Genomic DNA, 20,355 nt, shown 5'->3' on the forward strand with positions numbered 1-20,355 from the left:
GGCATCAACATGACTGAACCCAAGGTAAGGAGCATGGGCACCCCGTCAAGTATCCGAGTGGGCTTAGATGCACAATTGTTTTGTTCCCAGGGGAATATGCTCCAGTGATCTATTCTTACTCTTCCATTGACTCAATGCAGTTTCAATGCCACTGTCCTTTTACCTCTGCGTGTGTAACCTCTAAATGTGTCCCCGGCTCCCAGCTGGTGTGCTCCATCATCGCGGGCGTTCTTCATTTCTTCTTTCTGGCGGCGTTTGCCTGGATGTGCCTGGAGGGCGTGCAGCTCTACCTCATGCTGGTTGAGGTGTTTGAAAGCGAGTTCTCCCGCAGGAAGTACTATTACGTCTCCGGATACCTCTTTCCCGCCGCGGTGGTGGGAATCTCGGCCGCCATCGACTACCGCAGCTACGGGACACAGAAGGCGTAAGTAACGCTAGATGTCATCTTTAGGCAGGGTCTTTTGTGATCTTGCTTGACTCCGAATGCAGTAGTTTATGTTTCCGCTAGGGCTGTCAAACGTTACAAAACATTGTATTGAGTTAATCGCAGGATTTGCTGTGATTAATCGTCATTTCAGAATTTGCTCGAATTGAGCTGTAATTTGAAAACATTTTATAGAAATGCATTACAAGATATTGACGTCTTGATTTTGTCTAAAGGAAGGATAAGCAAAATCAAGTAGATTGATACACACTTTCTTTAACCTAAATGTCAACTTATTTTGACATCGCATTGTCGTTTTTAGCTGTATAGATGATGTATTTTGGTTGTTTTCAGTGTATTTTTTAATGCTTTCAGACGATTTAATAATAAATAAATAAAACATTTTTAAAAATTGCACTAAAATTACAAATAGTTAACAAGTTAACTGATTTACTCTGACAGCCCTATTTTACACACATCCGGTAACCTTCAGGTGCAGGGTACGAAAAGTTGAGTCAGAGGAAGACCTTGAAGTGGAAACCGTTACACAATAAAACTGTGGGAGCATTCAACAGTATCTATCTTCCTTTCTTTGTGCAGAGAGCATCAGGTCTCCCAGGCTAGCCAGCTCCATATCAAGATTCCTTTTCTTCCCCACAGTGCTAATGAGAGCTACATCACAGGCCCTAGTCTCCCTCTGCCTCCCTGGCAAATTTATACCCTGTCAGAGAGGAAAGAGAAAAGCTGTGAGCAAAACCACTACATTAATGAATTCTCTGGCTGGTTGGTTGTGCTGGTCTGGTATTTTCTCTGAGCTTTTTTTTCTCTCTTGCCTTTGCGCCTTCAAACTTTTATTCTTCAGTGGCCGTTATCCAAGAACAAGCCTTATGATTTGTCGTAAGCCTTCCTTAAATAGGGTGTTGTTTTTTTGTTCCATTTTTGTGGCTGTAGCGCAACAGTCCCTGAATTTGAATCAACATCTCCTCTGATGATACATACAGTAGCTTCAGCACAACACATTTTGTTGAAACTGTTTGTGACCATGTTTTGACTGTTTAGAGTCTTAACGTAGAGCCAGACCTCTCTCTCAATTGTAGACATTGGTAGCCTCTGAAGTCGTGCAGGCAATACCAGTGCTGTTGTGTGGCTCGCAGCCAGAATGTGTTCAAGGTCAGGTTCTCTCTCTTCTTTGGTCACGAAGGTAAATAAATCACTGTTCTATGGCTGTAGAAGCTATATAATCATGCCATCTATCTCGTCTAGAAGCCAGGCTGGTTAGTGATCAGTAGGATACGATGTAACAACTGCCGCTGTGTTCTTAGAATGTAATTGCAGAGATGTTACAGTCACAGTGGGAGAGCCAGAATAGCTCATTTGCTCTTGAGGGATGGCTATCACCTGATCACATGACCATGTCCCATTGCAGCTGCTGGCTGAGGGTGGATAACCACTTCATTTGGAGCTTCATAGGACCTGTCACCTTCATTATCATGGTAAGCCGTGTGTGTGTGTGTGTGTGTGTGTGTGTGTGTGTGTGTGTGTGTGTGTGTGTGTGTGTGTGTGTGTGTGTGTGTGTGTGTGTGTGTGTGTGTGTGTGTGTGTGTGTGTGTGTGTGTGTGTGTGTGTGTGTGTGTGTGTGTGAATGTAAATCCGGTGTGTGTGTATGTTTCATACAGTATGCCTGCGTCTCTGTTTTAATATGTCTATTATCCCAAAAAATGTTTTCCTCAAAGAAATGTGCAATGGGAAAAAAAGACATGTCTTTTTTTATATATATTTTTTCTCGTCTGGTCACTTATCTCTTGCTTTCGCTGATCAATTTGCGGGAAAGGAAAGTGGTCCATTATATCTGACATGAGGACATCAGCAGCCATTCAGCTGTAAAGTCCTATGAAATCAGTCTAGTCAAGTGAGCAGCAGTCAACAGCTTAGCAGTTTTTTTGGTGGAAAGAGTTGCGCATTGTGGCAGAATTCCTCCCTTTCACACACTCAGTCGAGGAGGAGGAGGATAAGAGACAATCTCAGGCATGAAGGTCATTTTCTCAGTTAGACAGAGGGGGTTGAGGGAGATGGGGAGAGACGGATGAACATGGAAGTAATGAGTGGGTGGGCCAGACAGCCATTACCCACAACCCCCTGGCCCTGCCGAGGATCATGACGCATCTGCAGCCAATCCCTGTTCCACGGACATCTCCGTCTTCACCTCTTAATATTTCACACAGGCTGCATGGAGTTCACACACACATACATTTGTATTATTCGCACAGAAGACAAGTGTAAATGTGTACATACGGTGTTTATACAGCACATGCCGTGCATAGATACCCAAGAAAAAGTGTGTTCTGGTTTCTGTAGATAGTGGGATGCGGGGGGAATTAAGGACATGTACAGTTCGGTGTCTCCCTGCCTGCCTCTATGCCTGTCTACCTACCTGCCTGCCTCTATGCCTGCCTACCTACCTGCCTGCCTCTGTGCCTGCCTAACTACCTGCCTGCCTCTATGCCTGCCTACCTACCTGCCTGCCTCTATGCCTGCCTCTGTGCCTGCCTACCTGCCTGCCTCTATGCCTGCCTCTGTGCCTGCCTACCTACCTGCCTGCCTCTATGCCTGCCTACCTACCTGCCTGCCTACATACCTGACTGCCTCTGTGCCTGCCTACCTACCTGCCTACCTACCTGCCTGCCTCTATGCCTGCCTACCTACCTGCCTGCCTACCTACCTGCCTGCCTCTGTGCCTGCCTACCTACCTGCCTGCCTCTGTGCCTGCCTACCTACCTGCCTGCCTCTATGCCTGCCTACCTACCTGCCTGCCTACCTACCTGCCTGCCTCTATGCCTGCCTACCTACCTGCCTGCCTCTATGCCTGCCTACCTGCCTGCCTGCCTCTATGCCTGCCTACCTCCCTGCCTGCCTCTATGCCTGTCTGCCTCTATGCCTGCCTACCTCCCTGCCTGCCTCTATGCCTGCCTACCTCCCTGCCTGCCTCTATGCCTGCCTGCCTCTATGCCTGCCTACCTCCCTGCCTGCCTCTATGCCTGCCTACCTACCTGCCTGCCTCTATGCCTGCCTACCTACCTGCCTGCCTCTATGCCTGCCTACCTGCCTGCCTGCCTCTATGCCTGCCTACCTCCCTGCCTGCCTCTATGCCTGCCTACCTACCTGCCTGCCTGTCTCATCAGATCTGTGTCGACACTGGTGGCTGTGTTAATGCATCTCCAACCACTCGACTCATGCAGACCTAAATCGGCCCTAGTGGCTAGGAGACAAAACTCCACATCTCTCTGATCTTAAACCCCCTTATTTGTATTTTCTCCTCTCCCTCTATGCCTCTCTGTCTCTGCCCTCTTTCTGTCTTTCTTCACACGTTATTGGTTATTTTTTTAAAGGGAAGTACATAGCTACGGCTCTACTGGACTGGTGTATTCATGTTCTAGAGTGAACAGCTTTCATAAAATTCAGCCCACAAATATATTGTATTTAATAAACTTGGGACCGTATCTCTACTAGAACAGTATTGCTTTGTGTTCTCGCAAACCCATGAAGTTTTTGTCATTTATTTTCTTTCAGAAAGATTGGTCAGGTTTCAGAATAAATAGGTTTGAATAACTTATAATGCAAGATGTTTTTTTTTTAATAGAAGTATAGAAATAATATATAATATTTACTGAATAGTTTTTTGGGCGAGGTTTTAATGTGGTAGTGACTGAGCCAAATTTAAGTTCCCCCCCCCCCCCCCCCGCTTATAGAAAAAACATCCTGAAGTCATGGAAACCTCTCTGAATGTATAGCTTAGAATATGGAGCTGTTTTTCCTGGCTCTAGACGTTTGTTTAAAAAATATGGCGCTCGGCTCTGTCTTTTCCACCCTCTCTCTGTTCTGTTCTGTTCTGGCCGTATTAGATTTACACTCTCGCTCTCTCTTTCTCTCTCGGTGAGGAATAACACTCTGCGTTTGGCACCCGCCTGCTTGGCTAAGTAAGACCTGAGGTTGTGTGTTGCATCAGCCATGGGAGTGGGAAGGGGCTTCCCAAGGCACTTTATCATAGCCAGTTTTAGTGGGGCTGGAGACCGAAGCTAAGCCACAAGCCTCTCTATTCTCACTTTTGGGAGGCAGTCTGTTTTACCATTTGCATGGGAGCTTGAATGTTTCATATCCCTCTTGGTAAGACGTCCTAACGTTGACGCTTGCGATTGAGCCACAATCACTATAGGTTAAGCATAATTACCATGCATGATCTCAGAAAGTCACTAAAAGGTGCAGGGGACATGCTGCCAGTTACATTTCGGGGAGTTTGTCCTGTTTCTGTGTGCAAATCACCCTTTTTGCGGTTTTAAGTTGCCACGAAATATAGGCGACATGCATTGCTGTGCCTACCATGGAATGAATGCCACGCCCCAGTGTGATGCGCTAAGCTCGCTGTGCCTCTGTTTTGACAGCTCAACCTCATCATCCTGGTGGTGACCATGTACAAGATGGTGAAGCACTCCACTTCCATGAAACCCGACTCGACCCGGCTGGGCGGTATCAGGTGAGAGGGGAGGGGGTCTCTGGAGGTGATGTGAAAGCTGGTGTTACTGGTTGTGTCAGCTCAGTTTTAAGTGGGGAAACAAAGTGTTGTGTGCTGTCCTATTCCCAGCCATGGCCTTGCTTGTGCAGTGTTAAAGGGTGAATTTGGTGAATTTGACCTTTAGAATTACATCTCAGTTACCCATAACTGGAGTGGACAAATATATATTTACTTCAGATTCTATCCTCATGTGTTGCCTTTTTAGTTGGTGTTTATGAGGGCCGTGTTTGCGCTATGCAGGGTTTATATTGCCTCTTTTATTTATTCAGAACTGCAACCCTGACCTCTTGTATTAGTCGCTCCTGTGTTGGCATCATTTTCAGGTTCCTCTGGAACCCTAGCTCAAATATATATGATTTAAGGGTGATGGGGGAGGAACTGGAGCTGTGCCCACATCTTTATTCAAACATCCACTCAATCCAGCGAATTGGATAAAAGAAAAGTCCCTAGACAGTTTCTGTCCTAAAATACTTGTCAAACAATAACTGTGAGACAGAATGACATGTGCCATTCCTGTGTTGTGTTTTGGACTTCATGTAATAAAATATTTTTTATTAATTTTGTTTTTTCGGCTTTTAATAACAGCAAAATGGTTTAATTGACCTCTGAGCCGTGCTATCCTGGTTAAGAATGTAATTTAAAGAGAGCCTGCGTTCAAAGATAGTGGCTAATTCAAACAAATCATTTATTCAAAGGACCCAAAACTCATTAACTGTCATTAATTGGAGTCCACCTCTAATCGACCACTTATTTAGTCCCGCAAAGTTAGATTTGGTAACTTTCCAAAAGACATTGAATTGATCAGTTAGTTGACTTTCAACAACCATAAAGAGCCAGCGGTATTCAAATAACGAAAAATGTACACAATGACACAATGACACAACTACTCTGCATTATCTCTCTCTTTTGGACTCGCATTGTCTTCTGTCCTTGGATTCTCTCTGGAACTCAAAGACGTGGTACAATGGTGTCTGGTTTTCACTGGTCTCCTCTTTTCTCTTTCTTGTCCAGGGTTGCTCACTCTTTTTTTCTCTCCTGTGCATCGACGGCTCCCTGTACCAGCCGTTGCCAGAGGGAACTCACCATTGGTTATCTGATTTCCTCTAGGCTTCTCCTGGACCTCCTGTGAGAAACCTCCTGTGTTTGCTGTTTCTGTTTAACCAGCCAACCCCGAGGAAGGCCAAGGAAACATAGTTATTTAGACTCTGTCAGAGACTCTGTGGAAGTTCTTATTCAAAAATCTACGTATCAGCTTTTATGAGTTGCACTGTATATACTGTATAACGTGTCCAGAAGGAGAAATAGAGAGGGATAATATCACAGCCTCCTTCTTTCCCCACAGAACAAATCCGTAGGAACCGAACAGAGAGAAACGTCAAGTCAATGAAAGATGAAATTAGGGAAGTTACCTAGTTTATTATTAATGATTGGGAACAATATTGTGTGTGTGTGTGTTTTTTTTTCTTCAGATCCTGGGTGCTTGGGGCGTTTGCCCTGCTCTTCCTCCTGGGTCTGACCTGGTCGTTTGGCCTGTTCTTCCTCAACGAATCCTCCGTGGTCATGGCGTACCTCTTCACCATCTTCAACACTCTGCAAGGGATGTTCATCTTTATCTTCCACTGCCTCCTCCAGAAAAAGGTAAGGATTTAATACATATGACATATATACGAAGATAATGCGACAACATTTTGTACATCAATGTTTGACTATAAGTTTTCCTCACCAGAGGTGGGAAATAACCTTCTTTTTTTTTATGTCTAGTTTCCCACAGAAGTAAGATAACAGAAGGTATCTGTGTGTACAGAAGTCCAATGCAAAATGTATACTTTTCAGTCTACTGTCTCTTGACATTTAAGACCATCTCTGATAGAAGTAACACCTTCCGTGTCGTATTTGTCCCCAAAATCCCCCTCCTTATGGTGGTATTTGAATGTGTCATCGTGGTAGCTGTGATAGGGCTATCTCCAAAGACACTCCGTTTGAACTGCTGCTGTCGGCTCGGTGGCATTTGATAAATATATTTATTTTGTGGCTCTTTGTTGCAGGATCGAGGCAGCTTCCTCTCTCTATCGCTCTCTGGAGTCGACTGTCACGGTTGTTGGTGTCTCTGAGTTCACTGTGTCTCTGTCGCTCTGCCCTGATCCTTTGCCCGCTGCAGGTCCGTAAAGAGTACAGCAAATGCTTCCGCCAGTCCCAGTGCTGCGGAGGTCTGCCTTCTGAAGGGTCCCACAGCTCGGCCAAGACGGCCACGTCTCGATCCACCGCACGCTACTCCTCCGCCACACAGGTACAGTACATACTAGGTACAGTACAGCAGCGGGAAGTTGAATTATATATACCTTTTTTTCTGTCCTTTCTTGCTTTTGAGAGTGAAAGGAGAGTTCTTTTCCTGTTTTTCTCCTTCTCCTATTGCATGCTAGCACGTCGAGGAGCAGCATGAACACTGGAATACACTTTATCTCAACCCTTTCTTTTTCCATTGAGAGCAGGACTGTAGTGTACTTCAGTATAGCTTTTTAGTCCCCGGGGGAAATTGGTTTGCGGCATAGAAGGGAAAGGTTTTTTTCTTCTGTTGCATGCTAACATAGAGGGCAGAGTGTTAGTGTTGAGTTAGAGGTGGACAGTCCAATCCCCTTGTGTGAAATAGCCTTCCTTTCTTTCCCCCTGAGAGTGAAAGGGAGCGCCTACGCCTTGTTGTCCTGTTGCATGCTAGCATGTAGAGGTGACACGGAAGGACATCAGTGTTGAAGGTCATTTCAATACACTGTGGCTGTGTCTCAAATGGCACTCTATTCCCTATATAGTGCACTACTTTTTTTTATTTTTTTAAGTGAATAGTGTGTCATTTCGGATGCATCCATTTTGTTTCCTGCGTCAGTCTTGGAAGTGGTTCTTGTAATCCGTTGTGTTTGCTTGATGCCTCCATAGAGTTGTGCTCTTTTTCTGTTGCATGGAACTGACGTCGGTGTGAACAGTTGTTCTCATACGATGCGTGTGTTGTTTACCTCCTCCTACAGAGTCGTATCAGGAGGATGTGGAACGACACGGTGAGGAAGCAGTCCGAATCCTCCTTCATCTCCGGAGACATCAACAGCACCTCCACCCTGAACCAGGGTAAGACACCGCCCCCTCTGTCCACACGGTCTCTGTTTACACATGTTGTATTCTCTCTGTTATGTGACCTTGTGCCGGAATAAATCTGGCAGATGCAGATTTCATTTGTGTGCATTTAACTTTTATTTGACCAATCACTGATGGATGATCCTCCACATTCAAAGAGGCTGCGTTTTGATAAACTGATAATTGTTTACTCAATATGGTCTAGTGCTCGTATCCGTCCTGATTTAAATAAACCATGAATAACAAATGAAATAAATTATTTTGAACGGGTAAATAAATACACGCAAAAAATGTTTTTAAATGAGTCAAAGTTCACTTCAAACATGTCTTTTGATGGTCGACCTGCACAACTGCTACTTGTTGGATGGGAGAAGTGTTATGTAGCTATTTAGTCTGGCTTCAAGTGTTAGTGATGAGAAGCTGGTGTCTGCTTGTGTGTTCAACTCTGAGAGACCCTGGCTGGCTACAGGAACTGGCTGGCTGCACTGACTCATCCTCACCCTGACCTGATCCTGCAGATTTTTCAGCCATGAGACGGGGGGGGGGGGGGGGGCAGATAAGGAGAGAGAGAGATACAGAGAGAGAGACAGGATAAGGAGAGGGATACAGAGAGATAGAGATGGGATAAGGAGAGAGAGAGATGGGATAAGGAGAGAGATACAAAGAGAGAGAGATGGGATAAGGAGAGAGATACCGAGAGAGAGATGGGATAAGGAGAGAGAGAGAGACGGGATAAGGAGAGAGATACAGAGAGAGAGATATGGGATAAGGAGAGAGAGAGAGACGGGATAAGGAGAGAGATACAGAGAGAGAGAGATGGGATAAGGAGAGAGAGAGACAGGATAAGGAGAGATACAGAGAGAGATGGGATAAGGAGAGATACAGAGAGAGAGAGACAGGATAAGGAGAGAGCTACAGAGAGAGAGACGGGATAAGGAGAGATACAGAGAGAGAGAGAGATGCAGAGAGAGAGATGGGATAAGAGGAGAGATATAGAGAGAGATGGGATAAGGAGCGAGAGAGATGGGATAAGGAGAGAGATACAGAGAGATAGAGATGGGATAAGGAGAGAGAGAGAGAGAGAGAGAGATATGGGATAAGGAGATAGATACAAAGAGAGAGAGATGGGATAAGGAGAGAGAGAGACGGGATAAGGAGAGAGAGAGAGAGAGCAAGAGATGGGATAAGGAGAGAGAGATGGGATAAGGAGAGAGATACAGAGAGCAAGAGATGAGATAAGGAGAGAGATACAGAGAGAGAGAGAGATGGGATAAGGAGAGAGATACAGAGAGAGAGATGGGATAAGGAGAGAGATACAGAGAGAGAGATATGGGATAAGGAGAGAGAGATGGGATAAGGAGAGAGATACAGAGAGAGAGATATGGGATAAGGAGAGAGAGAGATGGGATAAGGAGAGAGATATAGAGAGAGAGATATGGGATAAGGAGAGATACAGAGAGAGAGAGACAGGATAAGGAGAGAGCTACAGAGAGAGAGAGACGGGATAAGGAGAGATACAGAGAGAGAGAGATGCAGAGAGAGAGATGGGATAAGGAGAGAGATACAGAGAGAGGGAGATATATAGAGAGAGAGACGGGATAAGGAGAGAGCTACAGAGATATAGAGATGGGATAAGGAGAGAGAGAGAGAGAGAGAGAGAGAGAGAGAGATGGGATAAGGAGAGAGATACAAAGAGAGAGAGATGGGATAAGCAGAGAGAGAGATGGGATAAGGAGAGAGATACAGAGAGAGAGAGAGAGAGAGAGAGAGAGAGAGAGAGCAAGAGATGGGATAAGGAGAGAGAGATAGGATAAGGAGAGAGATACAGAGAGCAAGAGATGGGATAAGGAGAGAGAGAGATGGGATAAGGAGAGAGATACAGGGAGAGAGAGATACAGAGATCAAGAGATGGGATAAGGAAAGAGATACAGAGAGAGAGACAGGATAAGGTGAGAGATACAGAGAGAGAGAGATGGGATAAGGAGAGAGAGATGGGATAAGGAGAGATACAGAGAGAGAGACGGGTAAGGAGAGAGCTACAGAGAGAGAGAGAGAGACGGGATAAGGAGAGATACAGAGAGAGAGAGAGATGGGATAAGGAGAGAGATATGGGATAAGGAGAGAGAGAGATGGGATAAGGAGAGAGATGCATAGAGAGAGAGACGGGATAAGGAGAGAGAGAGAGAGAGAGCAAGAGATGGGATAAGGAGAGAGAGAGATGGGATAAGGAGAGAGATACATAGAGAGAGAAACGGGATAAGGAGAGAGAGAGAGAGAGAGCAAGAGATGGGATAAGGAGAGAGATACAGAGAAAAAGCTTGGGAGAGACAGAGAGAGAGAGAGAGAGAGACGGGGGAAGGAGAGAGGGGGGGGGGGGGCGCAGTGAGGTTTAACACTACACAGCTCTGGTTTTTTTCAATTTCCCCTCTTATCAGTGTGTGTCATCAGCAAAAAGATAACTCCTAATCGCTCCTGATAAGAGATGAGATATAAGAGATTAGTTTTCAATGACTGGACATTATACTTTTATACAACACATGGGTCTAATCCTGAATGATGATTGGTTAAAACCACATTCCAGCCGGTGTCTATACTTATGTATTACGTATACTATATACATTTTGTAGCAGAGTGATGTCACTAGATACCGATGTGTAGTCCCCACATCATCAGTGTGGTTGCATTGACTATGTTATGTCTGCTGACTGCAGAGTGGATACTCTGGATATTACTTGTTTTATATGGCTACTGTAATCATACTGAATATTTTGACCATGAATGGCTAATCATACTGAATCATTTGACTCACACTTTATAACCCACTGTTGTGTTTATTTATTAGTCAAATATTTGTTTAACAGAGAAAGTATTTGGCAATGTTGTGAGTATTGTACCGGAGTTTTTGGCACTATCTGGTGGTAAAGCAAGTGGCTTTGTTTACAACAGACGACCGACGCACTTGTTGCGGATGATATTTACTGCCTGCTGTTCTGTGAAATGAAGTCTGGAGAACGCGGTGTGCAGACGTTATTTAAACATCAGCTACTCAACTAACCAGCACGTTGTATTTACTGAAGGAACGCACTGCTGAAACTCCTATACACACGTCCCTTTTTCCTCTGGTCTCATCTTCTTCTTTACTCTCCTGCCTCATCCTTTCTATAATAATGTTACGAAACTGTATAATAATATAATAGCCTTTCGCCTCCCTCGCTCACATCTTCTCTCTCTCTCTCTCTCTCTCTCTCTCTCTGTGTTTCTTGCAGGATTGACTGACAACTACCTCTAAAGTAACCCTCTCTTTATCTCCTCTCTTCCTCACTCTCCTGCCTCGTCTTTCCTTCTCTCTCACAGGGATGACTGGCAACTACCTCCTAACTAACCCTCTGCTCCGAGCCCACGACCCTAACAACCCCTATAACAACCTGCTGGCTGAGACGGTGGTGTGCAACACCCCCTCCCCTCCAGCCTTTCACTCACCAGGTGCACGGTGACCTCTAACCTTTCAATTTAGATCTGTGTTTGAAATGGCACCATAGTTCCACCATGGTGCCACCTTGACAAATTTGACTCGATTAGTGCACTATATAGGGAATAGGGTGCCATTTGGACAAACATTTGTTTTGTTTTGTGTGTGTTTGAAACTAATTGAAATAGTGGTACTTTGCTGTTGTGGGCCCCTACACAGCATGAATTGTTGAGAAGCCTTACTCTATGTTTTAGAGTTGCTCTCTCTCTCTCTCTCTTTCTCTCTCTCTCTCTCTCTCTCTCTCTCTCTTCTCTCTCTCTCTTCTCTCTCTCTCTCTCTTCTCTCTCTCCACTCTCTTCCTCTCTCTCTCTCTCTCCGCTCTCTTCCTCTCTCTCTCTCTCTCTCTCTCTCTCTCTCTCTCTCTCTCTCTCTCTCTCTCTCTCTCTCATTACCACTTCTCTTTATTTAGCTAGTATGCAAGCTGCGCTTTGTAACACAGCATGAGATAAGGTTGAGAATGGTCAATGCTATCTTATCGAGACTACTCCAACATTCATTTATAGGAAATCGAGATGAATTTATTCCGTTTATATATTATATCCTATTATTTACCATTCTCCTCCTTCACCATTTTGAGCAGGTTCAATGGCATTCTTTATTTATTTCTTGACTACAAACCCCCGAATCCCCATTTATTTGAATGCTGTCATTGTCTGTGTAGCGTGACCCAGATACCCTCTCTGTCAGACTAAAGGAGGAAGCCAAGCGAAGGAACAGAAGAACACGGGAGCACATGACGCAATGCAGGCAGAATTATATACCCCTCAGATATGCAGAGGCATTTGATGATGAAAGAGGAGCGGATGGAAGGAAAGGAGGCAGCAACCAGGATGAATGTGTGGAGGGGGGGGGGGGGGAGAAGGATACAGGAGAATATACAGAAACTGCAGTCGCTCGCTCTGATTTGGCAGGTCGCCGAGTTCACTCGCTTCACAATGAGAACACTGAGAACACTTTTAAGTCACATTTTCTGCCTTTTCTCCCCCTGGATGAGGTTGGAAAGAGTTCGGGAACCTAACGAACCGATTTATGTGACAATCACACATTATGATTTAATTACCACCGTGATATCAATGAAATACCAGTATGATCAAAACACCACAAATGTAAGTGGAATCTACAAATACCCCTGCTATGTAGCAAGCAGACAATGCTTTTGAGACATCTTTTTTTATTTTTTTTCACGATAGGATAATTACAGTCTACGCTAACTTATTCTAGTTGAGCAGTGGTGAATGAAGTGACGGTCTAATTAAGCGTTTATTGTCTGCGTCAGTGTCATCATCCCTTAACCTGCCGAGACACATCATCAGTCAGTCAGTCAGTCCTCCCTACAGGCAGATTAGTCATGTGGAAATACACGTGAGAGACACACAGCCACGAGGGAGATACTCCTTATACTTGCATCCTGACACGTCACAGAAACTATCGTTGGCGACTCACAGTTGAAGAACATGGAAGCACTCAAACATTATGAGTGACTAATTGAAGAACATGAAAAGCTGAACAATTGACCGAATAGATGTTGACTGGTTTGGGTGCAACTCTCTTAACAGACAGATGTCAAGTAGTGTTAAATGATGATGAATCACCCGAGTGTAAAGTGTTTGAAGAGGCTCAAGTTGAAAATGCTCGAGTCGTTCTAGATGAGCCTCCCCACCCGGAAGTGTATTCATTTGAGGGTAATACAGTGCAGATGTTAATTTGATGCAGTAACGATAAAGAGAACATCTTGGGCAAATCTCCGTTGGAATCTTTCCCAGAATGCAGCTGTCTGGCTCCGGCTGTGTCCAGTTAAATTCTGTTCACATCACTTACCCCCCTCCCAGTAGACAATACACGGCAAATTGGCCGGTGTTGATTTCGCTGTGTACCATTTCTAGTGTGGATTCAGGAGTTAAAGAGCAACTGCCCCTAAAAACTGACTTCTCGTTCAGAAAACAGGCTGTGGCATCAATATGAGTCAGAAACATGTATTATATTGTCAAAATTGACTACAAAGTGCCAATAGGATGCATTTAGGTCCTAAAGGCAATCTAGTCCAGAACAGAGTTTTGTGAGACTTGTAGTCGTGACTGCAGCACCATGTAAATGAAGGTTGGGTTTGTTTTAATCTTGCCCACAGCTGACAGCACAAGTAATCATCAGTTTGTAGTGAAGCAGCACACGACTTTATCTAACTGCCTGTGGTACATTTGGGTTGACTTTGGATATCCCTATGGGGCTAGTTGGGGACCGTCAGTAAATTGCACAATGTACATGGGACAATATGTTAAAATTCCAATATCTTCAAAGTTCAATGATTTAAACCCCTCAAACTAACTATAAATTGTAGAAATAGGCTATCCAAAGTCAAACCAATTTTGTCCCAATCAATTGATTGATTAATCTTGTGCTACACAAAGACAAATAATATACATTTTCTTAACTAATCCAATCAGTTGGTAAGATTTATTGCACTCGTTACTGAAATGTTTGTTCCAGTTTAAATGGTAGTAGTTTCCTAACCCTGACAGTCATTCTGAATGCAGGTTGCGGTGAATATAAATGACTTGCGGTCCTGATGTCGCCTGTAAACCAGGAGTTTCCTAACACCACTGTGTTAGGGTCAAACTAGGCCATCAAAGTTAAGCCTTAATATATACAGTATGTCATGTATTGTCATACAGTTGAATTGTAATAACATTCACTGAGGTGAAAGCCACATTCCTTTAAAGGGAAAGAATTCAACAACCATGTCATTAACAAATACAGTCATGGGGCATAACTACAATTCACGCAAAGAAAAGGCACCATGGGAAATATGCAAACTTGGCTTTACACAAGGGATCATCAACTAGATTCACCCAAGGGATCATCAACTAGATTCACCCGCGGGCCAATTTGTTCTTGAGCGGATGGTCAGGGTACCAGAACATAATTACAGATAGAACAAAGTACCGCAAGAAGCTCAAACGTATATCATATTTGACTAAAACAGAGTCATTTCAAACCTTGCTTACATTTGTATACGATCACATAAATCTCTCTCTAATGCCAGGGAATACTTTGGAACAGATGTCCAAACTTAAAATCTCTTGGGAATTTATTTGCTTTATTCTTTTATGTCCAAACAATAAAAAATGTTTGAGCCAAATAAGGCCGCCAGTTGGGGACCCCTGCGTTCCACCATATTCACCCCAAATGACTCATTGTAACAGTGTTTTTCTTTAACACTAATAGGAGTTAATTCTATTCACTGTGAGTGTTAATTCTCGTTTACATGTGAATAACACTGGCAAGTGTGTTGCATTAACACTCAAAATGCAACACTCTAATCAGAGTACCTTTTACACTCTGTAGAGTGGGACCGTATATACTCTTAAGACAGTGCTTAAAATTAACTCCTTTTAAGTGTTGATTTAAAACTGCAAAATTTACTGCGTACCTGTCTGCATTCAAATGACTGCCCATACATAAACAAATGCAAAACCTGCAATGGGGCTTTTCACGCTATTTCCCAATTTGTCCATATTCTCCCTTTCTTTGCCCTCACACTTCATCCCTCCCTCTGTCTCCCCACCTTCCACTCTTTATCAAAATTCTTTGATGTCTGTTTTCACACTCTTTTCTCTCCACCAAAGAGAGAGAAGAGATGCTCCTCATCTCCACGGCAGTGTGTGTCACAGCTCAGCTCCGATTGCATTCCTCTGCCTCCCAGTCAGGTCTATTCAGACTCATTTAACTGAAATCTAAAACTTCAATCTCACCCTTTTTTTGCAGAGCTTGAAGCAAAGCAGTAACTCATCTGCAAAATACATCTTTGCCTCTTTTTTTTTCTCCATCCTCTTATTCTCCCTCTTCTTCATCTTCTGCCGACTTTCTTCTAGCCAGTCTTTGGTCTTCACAAGAGGTTATCAATGTGGTCTATTGTGTACAAAGTAGTTCCTTCCCATCTGGGAGAAGTAGATAGATAGAAACCTGTTAAATCAAATTACCCCCCCCCCCCCCAATCACATTCTAAGCAGAGAGAGAAAGTAAGAGATATGATAGTGTACCTGCCATTTTAGACTTTAAGAGGCTGTGATTGCTTGCTGCTGAAACCCCTCCACCTGCCAAGTCCTGGATTCAGTTGTTCACAGGATTTGTTCTCTATAGCTCTCTGAAACGTTTTCAAATGATTTCAAATTCATCTGTAAAATTAGAGTTTTACTCAAATAAATCGGTCCCTTTTTGAGGGCACCCAAATCTGAGACAGACCGACTGAATCCAGGCCTGATTTTTGAAGCCTCCTCCTCGTTCCTCTTTTGTGTTATTTCAAGTAATTTTAGATTTATTTTTTTAAGCCGCAATAAAAAAGCATATGTTTTACTTTTTTGTTGCATATCAGCAGTTCTTAGGCCAGATAGCCTGAGCAGACACACTTGATGTGAGTGGTGGTAAAGTGAGTCTTTGCACCGTGCCTGTGTGTCGTGGTGGTGTTGGGGGCTGTGCTTGAGATGGCCGTAAAGTCTTTGTTCGACATTATTCCTTCTTTCTTTTCTTTTTTTAAGGGTGGAATGAATGTTTTATTCATTGTCACATAGTTTTTTTTACCTCCACCTCCCCCACAGCTTTTTTCCCTCTCATGACTTCGGTGTTATGATGTTATGTTGATCTTGCATTGTCGTTGTTACCTGGCTAGCTACATTATCTGTGTGTTGTGTTGCTGTATTGTTCCATTTTTTTTCTATTTTTTTTCTTCTCTCATTTGTGAAATATTGTTCAGGATATCTTCTGTGTTGTCTATGATGTTCAGACATAATGATGCTAGATGGAGACACATATGATAGAAAACTACAGTTAAAAACTACAGTTACGGTCAAATCTGAAGTACAGTAAGTGTCAAAGTGTTGGGTAAGCGACAATAATGCATGGTGAATCATGTGTTGTGTGATTTTGGAGTCACTTTTGTCGTAAATAAGAATAGAACGTTTTTCTAAAGTTGTCTACATTAATGCGGATGCTACCATGGTTACGGATCGTCCTGAATGAATTGTGAATAATGGTGAGAAAGTTACACGCACAAAGATCATAACCCCAAGACATGCGAACCTCTCACCATTAGAATAACATTTTTTTTTGTATTTAATTTTTATTTTTGTATTTATTTAACTAGGCAAGTCAGTTAAGAACAAATTCTTATTTTCAATGACAGCCTAGGAACAGTGGGTTAACTGCCTGTTCAGGGGCAGAACGATAGATTTGTACCTTGTCACCTCGGGGATTTGAACTTGCAACCTTCCGGTTACTAGTCCAACGCTCTAACCACTAGGCTACCCTGCCGCCCCATATATTGATATTTATGCCTCTGTAATTTTCTCACTCATTATTATTCATGATTCATTCAGTACTATCCGTAATCATGGTGTCCTCCACATTAATGTAGTAGTGTTTAGAAATGTATTATATTCTTATTTACAATAAAAGTGACTCGAAAATGACACGATACATTATTTACCATTCATTTCTATTGGGCACAAAATAATCTGACACAAGCAAAACAAACAGCAGATGCATCCAACAAGTTTGTAGAGTCGCAAGCTTGATGGAGGCATTGCGTGCTAGGAATATGGGACCAAATACTACACTTTTGGCCACTTTAATACACAAAAGTGAATTTGTCCCAATACTATGTACAAAAAGTGCTGTCATTTCTAAATGCTTCACCTGAAATGAATGAAAATATCCTTCAATTAAAACTGACAGTCTGCACCTTAACTTAGTACAGAGCCAAAACAATAAATAATGTCACCGTCCCAATACTCTTGGAACTCACTGTACTTGAACCTCTTTAATTGTATATTTTATGAACATATAAATATGATTTCAATCAATGTAAAATATCCAGATAGCAAAGGTTACAAACGCTTAACAGTGAGGTGTCCTGAGCAGTATCAAACTGTATTGTATTGTATTATTGATTTGATATTGATTCTTAACTTTAAAACAGGGATATCTAATCCAGGTATCGTGCTTCTCGTTGCAGGGCAGCATTCTCTGACCCACAGCAGGGACATCAGTGCCATGGACACCCTACCCCTCAACGGAAACTTTAACAACAGCTACTCCCTGCGTGACCAGGAAGACAACCAGGAAGACGACTATGAGGACATTGTGGGCGTGGTCGGGGGCGTGGTCCACGGCCCGGGGGACCTGGGGGGCCTCAGCCTGGATGACGCCGCCTTCGAGAAGATGATCATCTCTGAGCTGGTGCACAACAACCTGAGGCCCCGCGGGGCCCCCAAGGGCCACAACCCCCATAGGGATAGCAGGGACAGGGACCAGGCCCCTCTCCAGACCAGGGTGACTGTGGACAGGGATAGGGGTGGTGGGGGTGGAAGCAGCAGCGAAGATGATGCCGTAGTGGTGGACCACGCTGAGGCTTCGTCCCCCCAGAGAGGCAGTATAGTCGGGGTAGTAGGTGGAGGTCACCCCACCCTAGAGTTGCTGCTGCATCCCCACCATAAGGAGGCATTAGAGGCCCCACTCCTGCCCCAGAGGACACACTCCCTGCTCTACAGTGCCCACAAGGCCCCCAGGAGGGCTGTGGAGGGCCCTGGGTGCCACGGCTCAGAGACAGTGGGGGCAACAGGGGACGGGGATTCCCAGTCACCCAACAACAACAGGGACTCCCTGTACACCAGTATGCCCAACTTGAGAGACTCTCCCTCAGCCTCCCCCTCAGCCTCATCCTACCCCCCCGATGAAGATGATAACCTGTCACATTCCCCCAGGAGCGAGGGGGAGGACCTGTACCATAAAAGCATGCCTGAGCTGGGCGACGGGCCCCAGCCCCTGTCCTACTACCACATAAACCGGGGCACCAGCAATGGGTGCATCGTATCCCCCAGCGCTGAGGACTGTGTACCCGAGGGAGTGGGCCCCCGGGACGGACAGATGCAGCTCATTACCAGCCTCTGAGCAGATGGGTGGAGGAAGGAGAGGAAGCACTTCTCTGGTGTTTTTGCACAGGTTTGAACATATGTATGTGTGTGGGCTTTGGTTGATGTCAAGACTATTGCCAGCCCTCATCGGTTCTCCCAGCCCTCCATCTCTGCACTCCTAATGACCCATCGGAGCAGGAAGTGAAATGTTTGTGAGTGGTAGGGAGGAAGGAGATGGATTACTTTTTCACACATTAACTCGGTCACACACACAAATATCCTCTGAAACCGTCTGTCTGTCTGTGGACTTGAACTGCTCTGCTCTGCTGTGGGACTTCAGAGAGGTAAATGCATAGACCACTACAAGTGTCAGAGAGAAGTCTGTCTGGCGCCATTCCTGTCCAGCCTGCATTTGTATTATATTGAAGAAGAGAAAAAAAACATGGTTTAGAACTCCAGGTTTAGAACTTTTGGAACACTGGTGAAGTGTTCCTGGAGGGGATTCCAGAATGAATGAGGATGAGTATCTGTTGAGTCCTGGACTCTAGAATGTTCTAGAGTCATTCCACTAAATAGTGAGGACTGTCAAACAAAGAACCACTAATTCAGACTCAGGCCTTATATTTTCTCTATTGCACATTTAACTGTTGTCAGAGTAATAGCTAAAAGAAAATATATTTTGCTGTACCACAAGTGTAAAAAAAAAAAAAAAATATGAAAAAATGTTATGGCAACCAATTATACAACATTTCAATGTTGAGAAGATTATTCTCGAAGCAGGTCGCTCAAATCTGTTTTTTCCTCTCACTTGACTCATTGTGGTATGTTTGAACATAAAAAAATCGAATAAAAAAATTCAATTTTTAAAAAATCCCATAATAAACCATACATCTTCATTTGTGAAGTGCTTTTTGCTTTCATGAATCAAGAGCTTTGCCAGTAATATTTTGTGTTAACACCATGCCAAGCACAGATTTGGCGTGAATTTGGTCGTTGTGTAATTTATTTTACTTGAAAGAAATTGTCAGGTTTCAAAAAATATGTGTCAACGCGATATTTCAAGTTTTACAAGCATATTTCAGCCTTTGACACTAATTAATTTATTAACAGTTATTGAAAATTTGAAAAAGTAAAATGGTTGGGAAGTGTGACTTGTTTCAGCACTGTTTAGGTTCATATCATTTATTTTGTACGATCCCATTGTCGGCTTATATAAAAATTCAACTCTTGTTTGATATCAAATAAATGTGAGACTTTTTCTTGTTTGCAAATGTCTGACTATTCTTTCTTTCAAGTCCAGACATGGCTCATGATGATGACTGTAAGCTTCTGTTTAGACCTGCAGCCATGGAGAGAAATGGCAAAGGGAGAGTCATCAGATTTATCCTGCTCAATAACTTTCATTCAAATGTTATTGCCTAGTAAGGTCTTGCAGCAAGCAGGTAGGTCCTGGTTCGAACTGGCCACCCAGTTGTTGTTAGTAGACGACGTACGTCTGCTCAGTTCAGCATTTAACTGTGACATACACTTCATTAGACGATGTGAGATGCCAATTCTCTGTCAGACTGCGGAGGGAGAGAGAGGGAGAGCAAAGCAGAGGCCCGAGGCCAAGGCAGAGCAGAGTTGAGCTGCTAGGTCCACCGTGGCTCCCTGCCGCGGTGTTTGAATGTCAGCCTCTGCGTTTACATAGAGCCATCCAGATCCAACAGGCCCGGGGCCGGGAGACATTGAACAGGTCTGTTACATTATATGGGAAACTTGGCTTCACGTTTGCTTATAAATCAGATGAAATCCAAAAGCTGATGACCAG

At 43.9% G+C, this 20,355-nt stretch overlaps 1 protein-coding gene across 1 annotated transcript in view; it reads left to right on the plus strand.

Annotated features, from left to right (window-relative positions):
* The window catches only part of LOC109872072 (adhesion G protein-coupled receptor L2-like), a 111,606-nt gene extending 91,796 nt beyond the window's left edge, over positions 1-19,810 (plus strand). Inside the window, 8 exon segments of the mRNA XM_031806820.1 lie at positions 1-24; positions 204-424; positions 1,851-1,917; positions 4,861-4,952; positions 6,461-6,629; positions 7,150-7,278; positions 8,009-8,105; positions 17,648-19,810. The exon segment at positions 1-24 is cut by the window's left edge and continues 180 nt beyond it. Of these exon segments, the coding sequence (XP_031662680.1) occupies positions 1-24; positions 204-424; positions 1,851-1,917; positions 4,861-4,952; positions 6,461-6,629; positions 7,150-7,278; positions 8,009-8,105; positions 17,648-18,582 (1,734 nt within the window). The 3' untranslated portion in view covers positions 18,583-19,810.
* The last annotated feature ends 545 nt before the right edge of the window (positions 19,811-20,355 follow it).

Source organism: Oncorhynchus kisutch, linkage group LG27 (assembly GCF_002021735.2).
Source record: "Oncorhynchus kisutch isolate 150728-3 linkage group LG27, Okis_V2, whole genome shotgun sequence".
NCBI classification, from domain to species: Eukaryota; Metazoa; Chordata; class Actinopteri; order Salmoniformes; family Salmonidae; genus Oncorhynchus; species Oncorhynchus kisutch.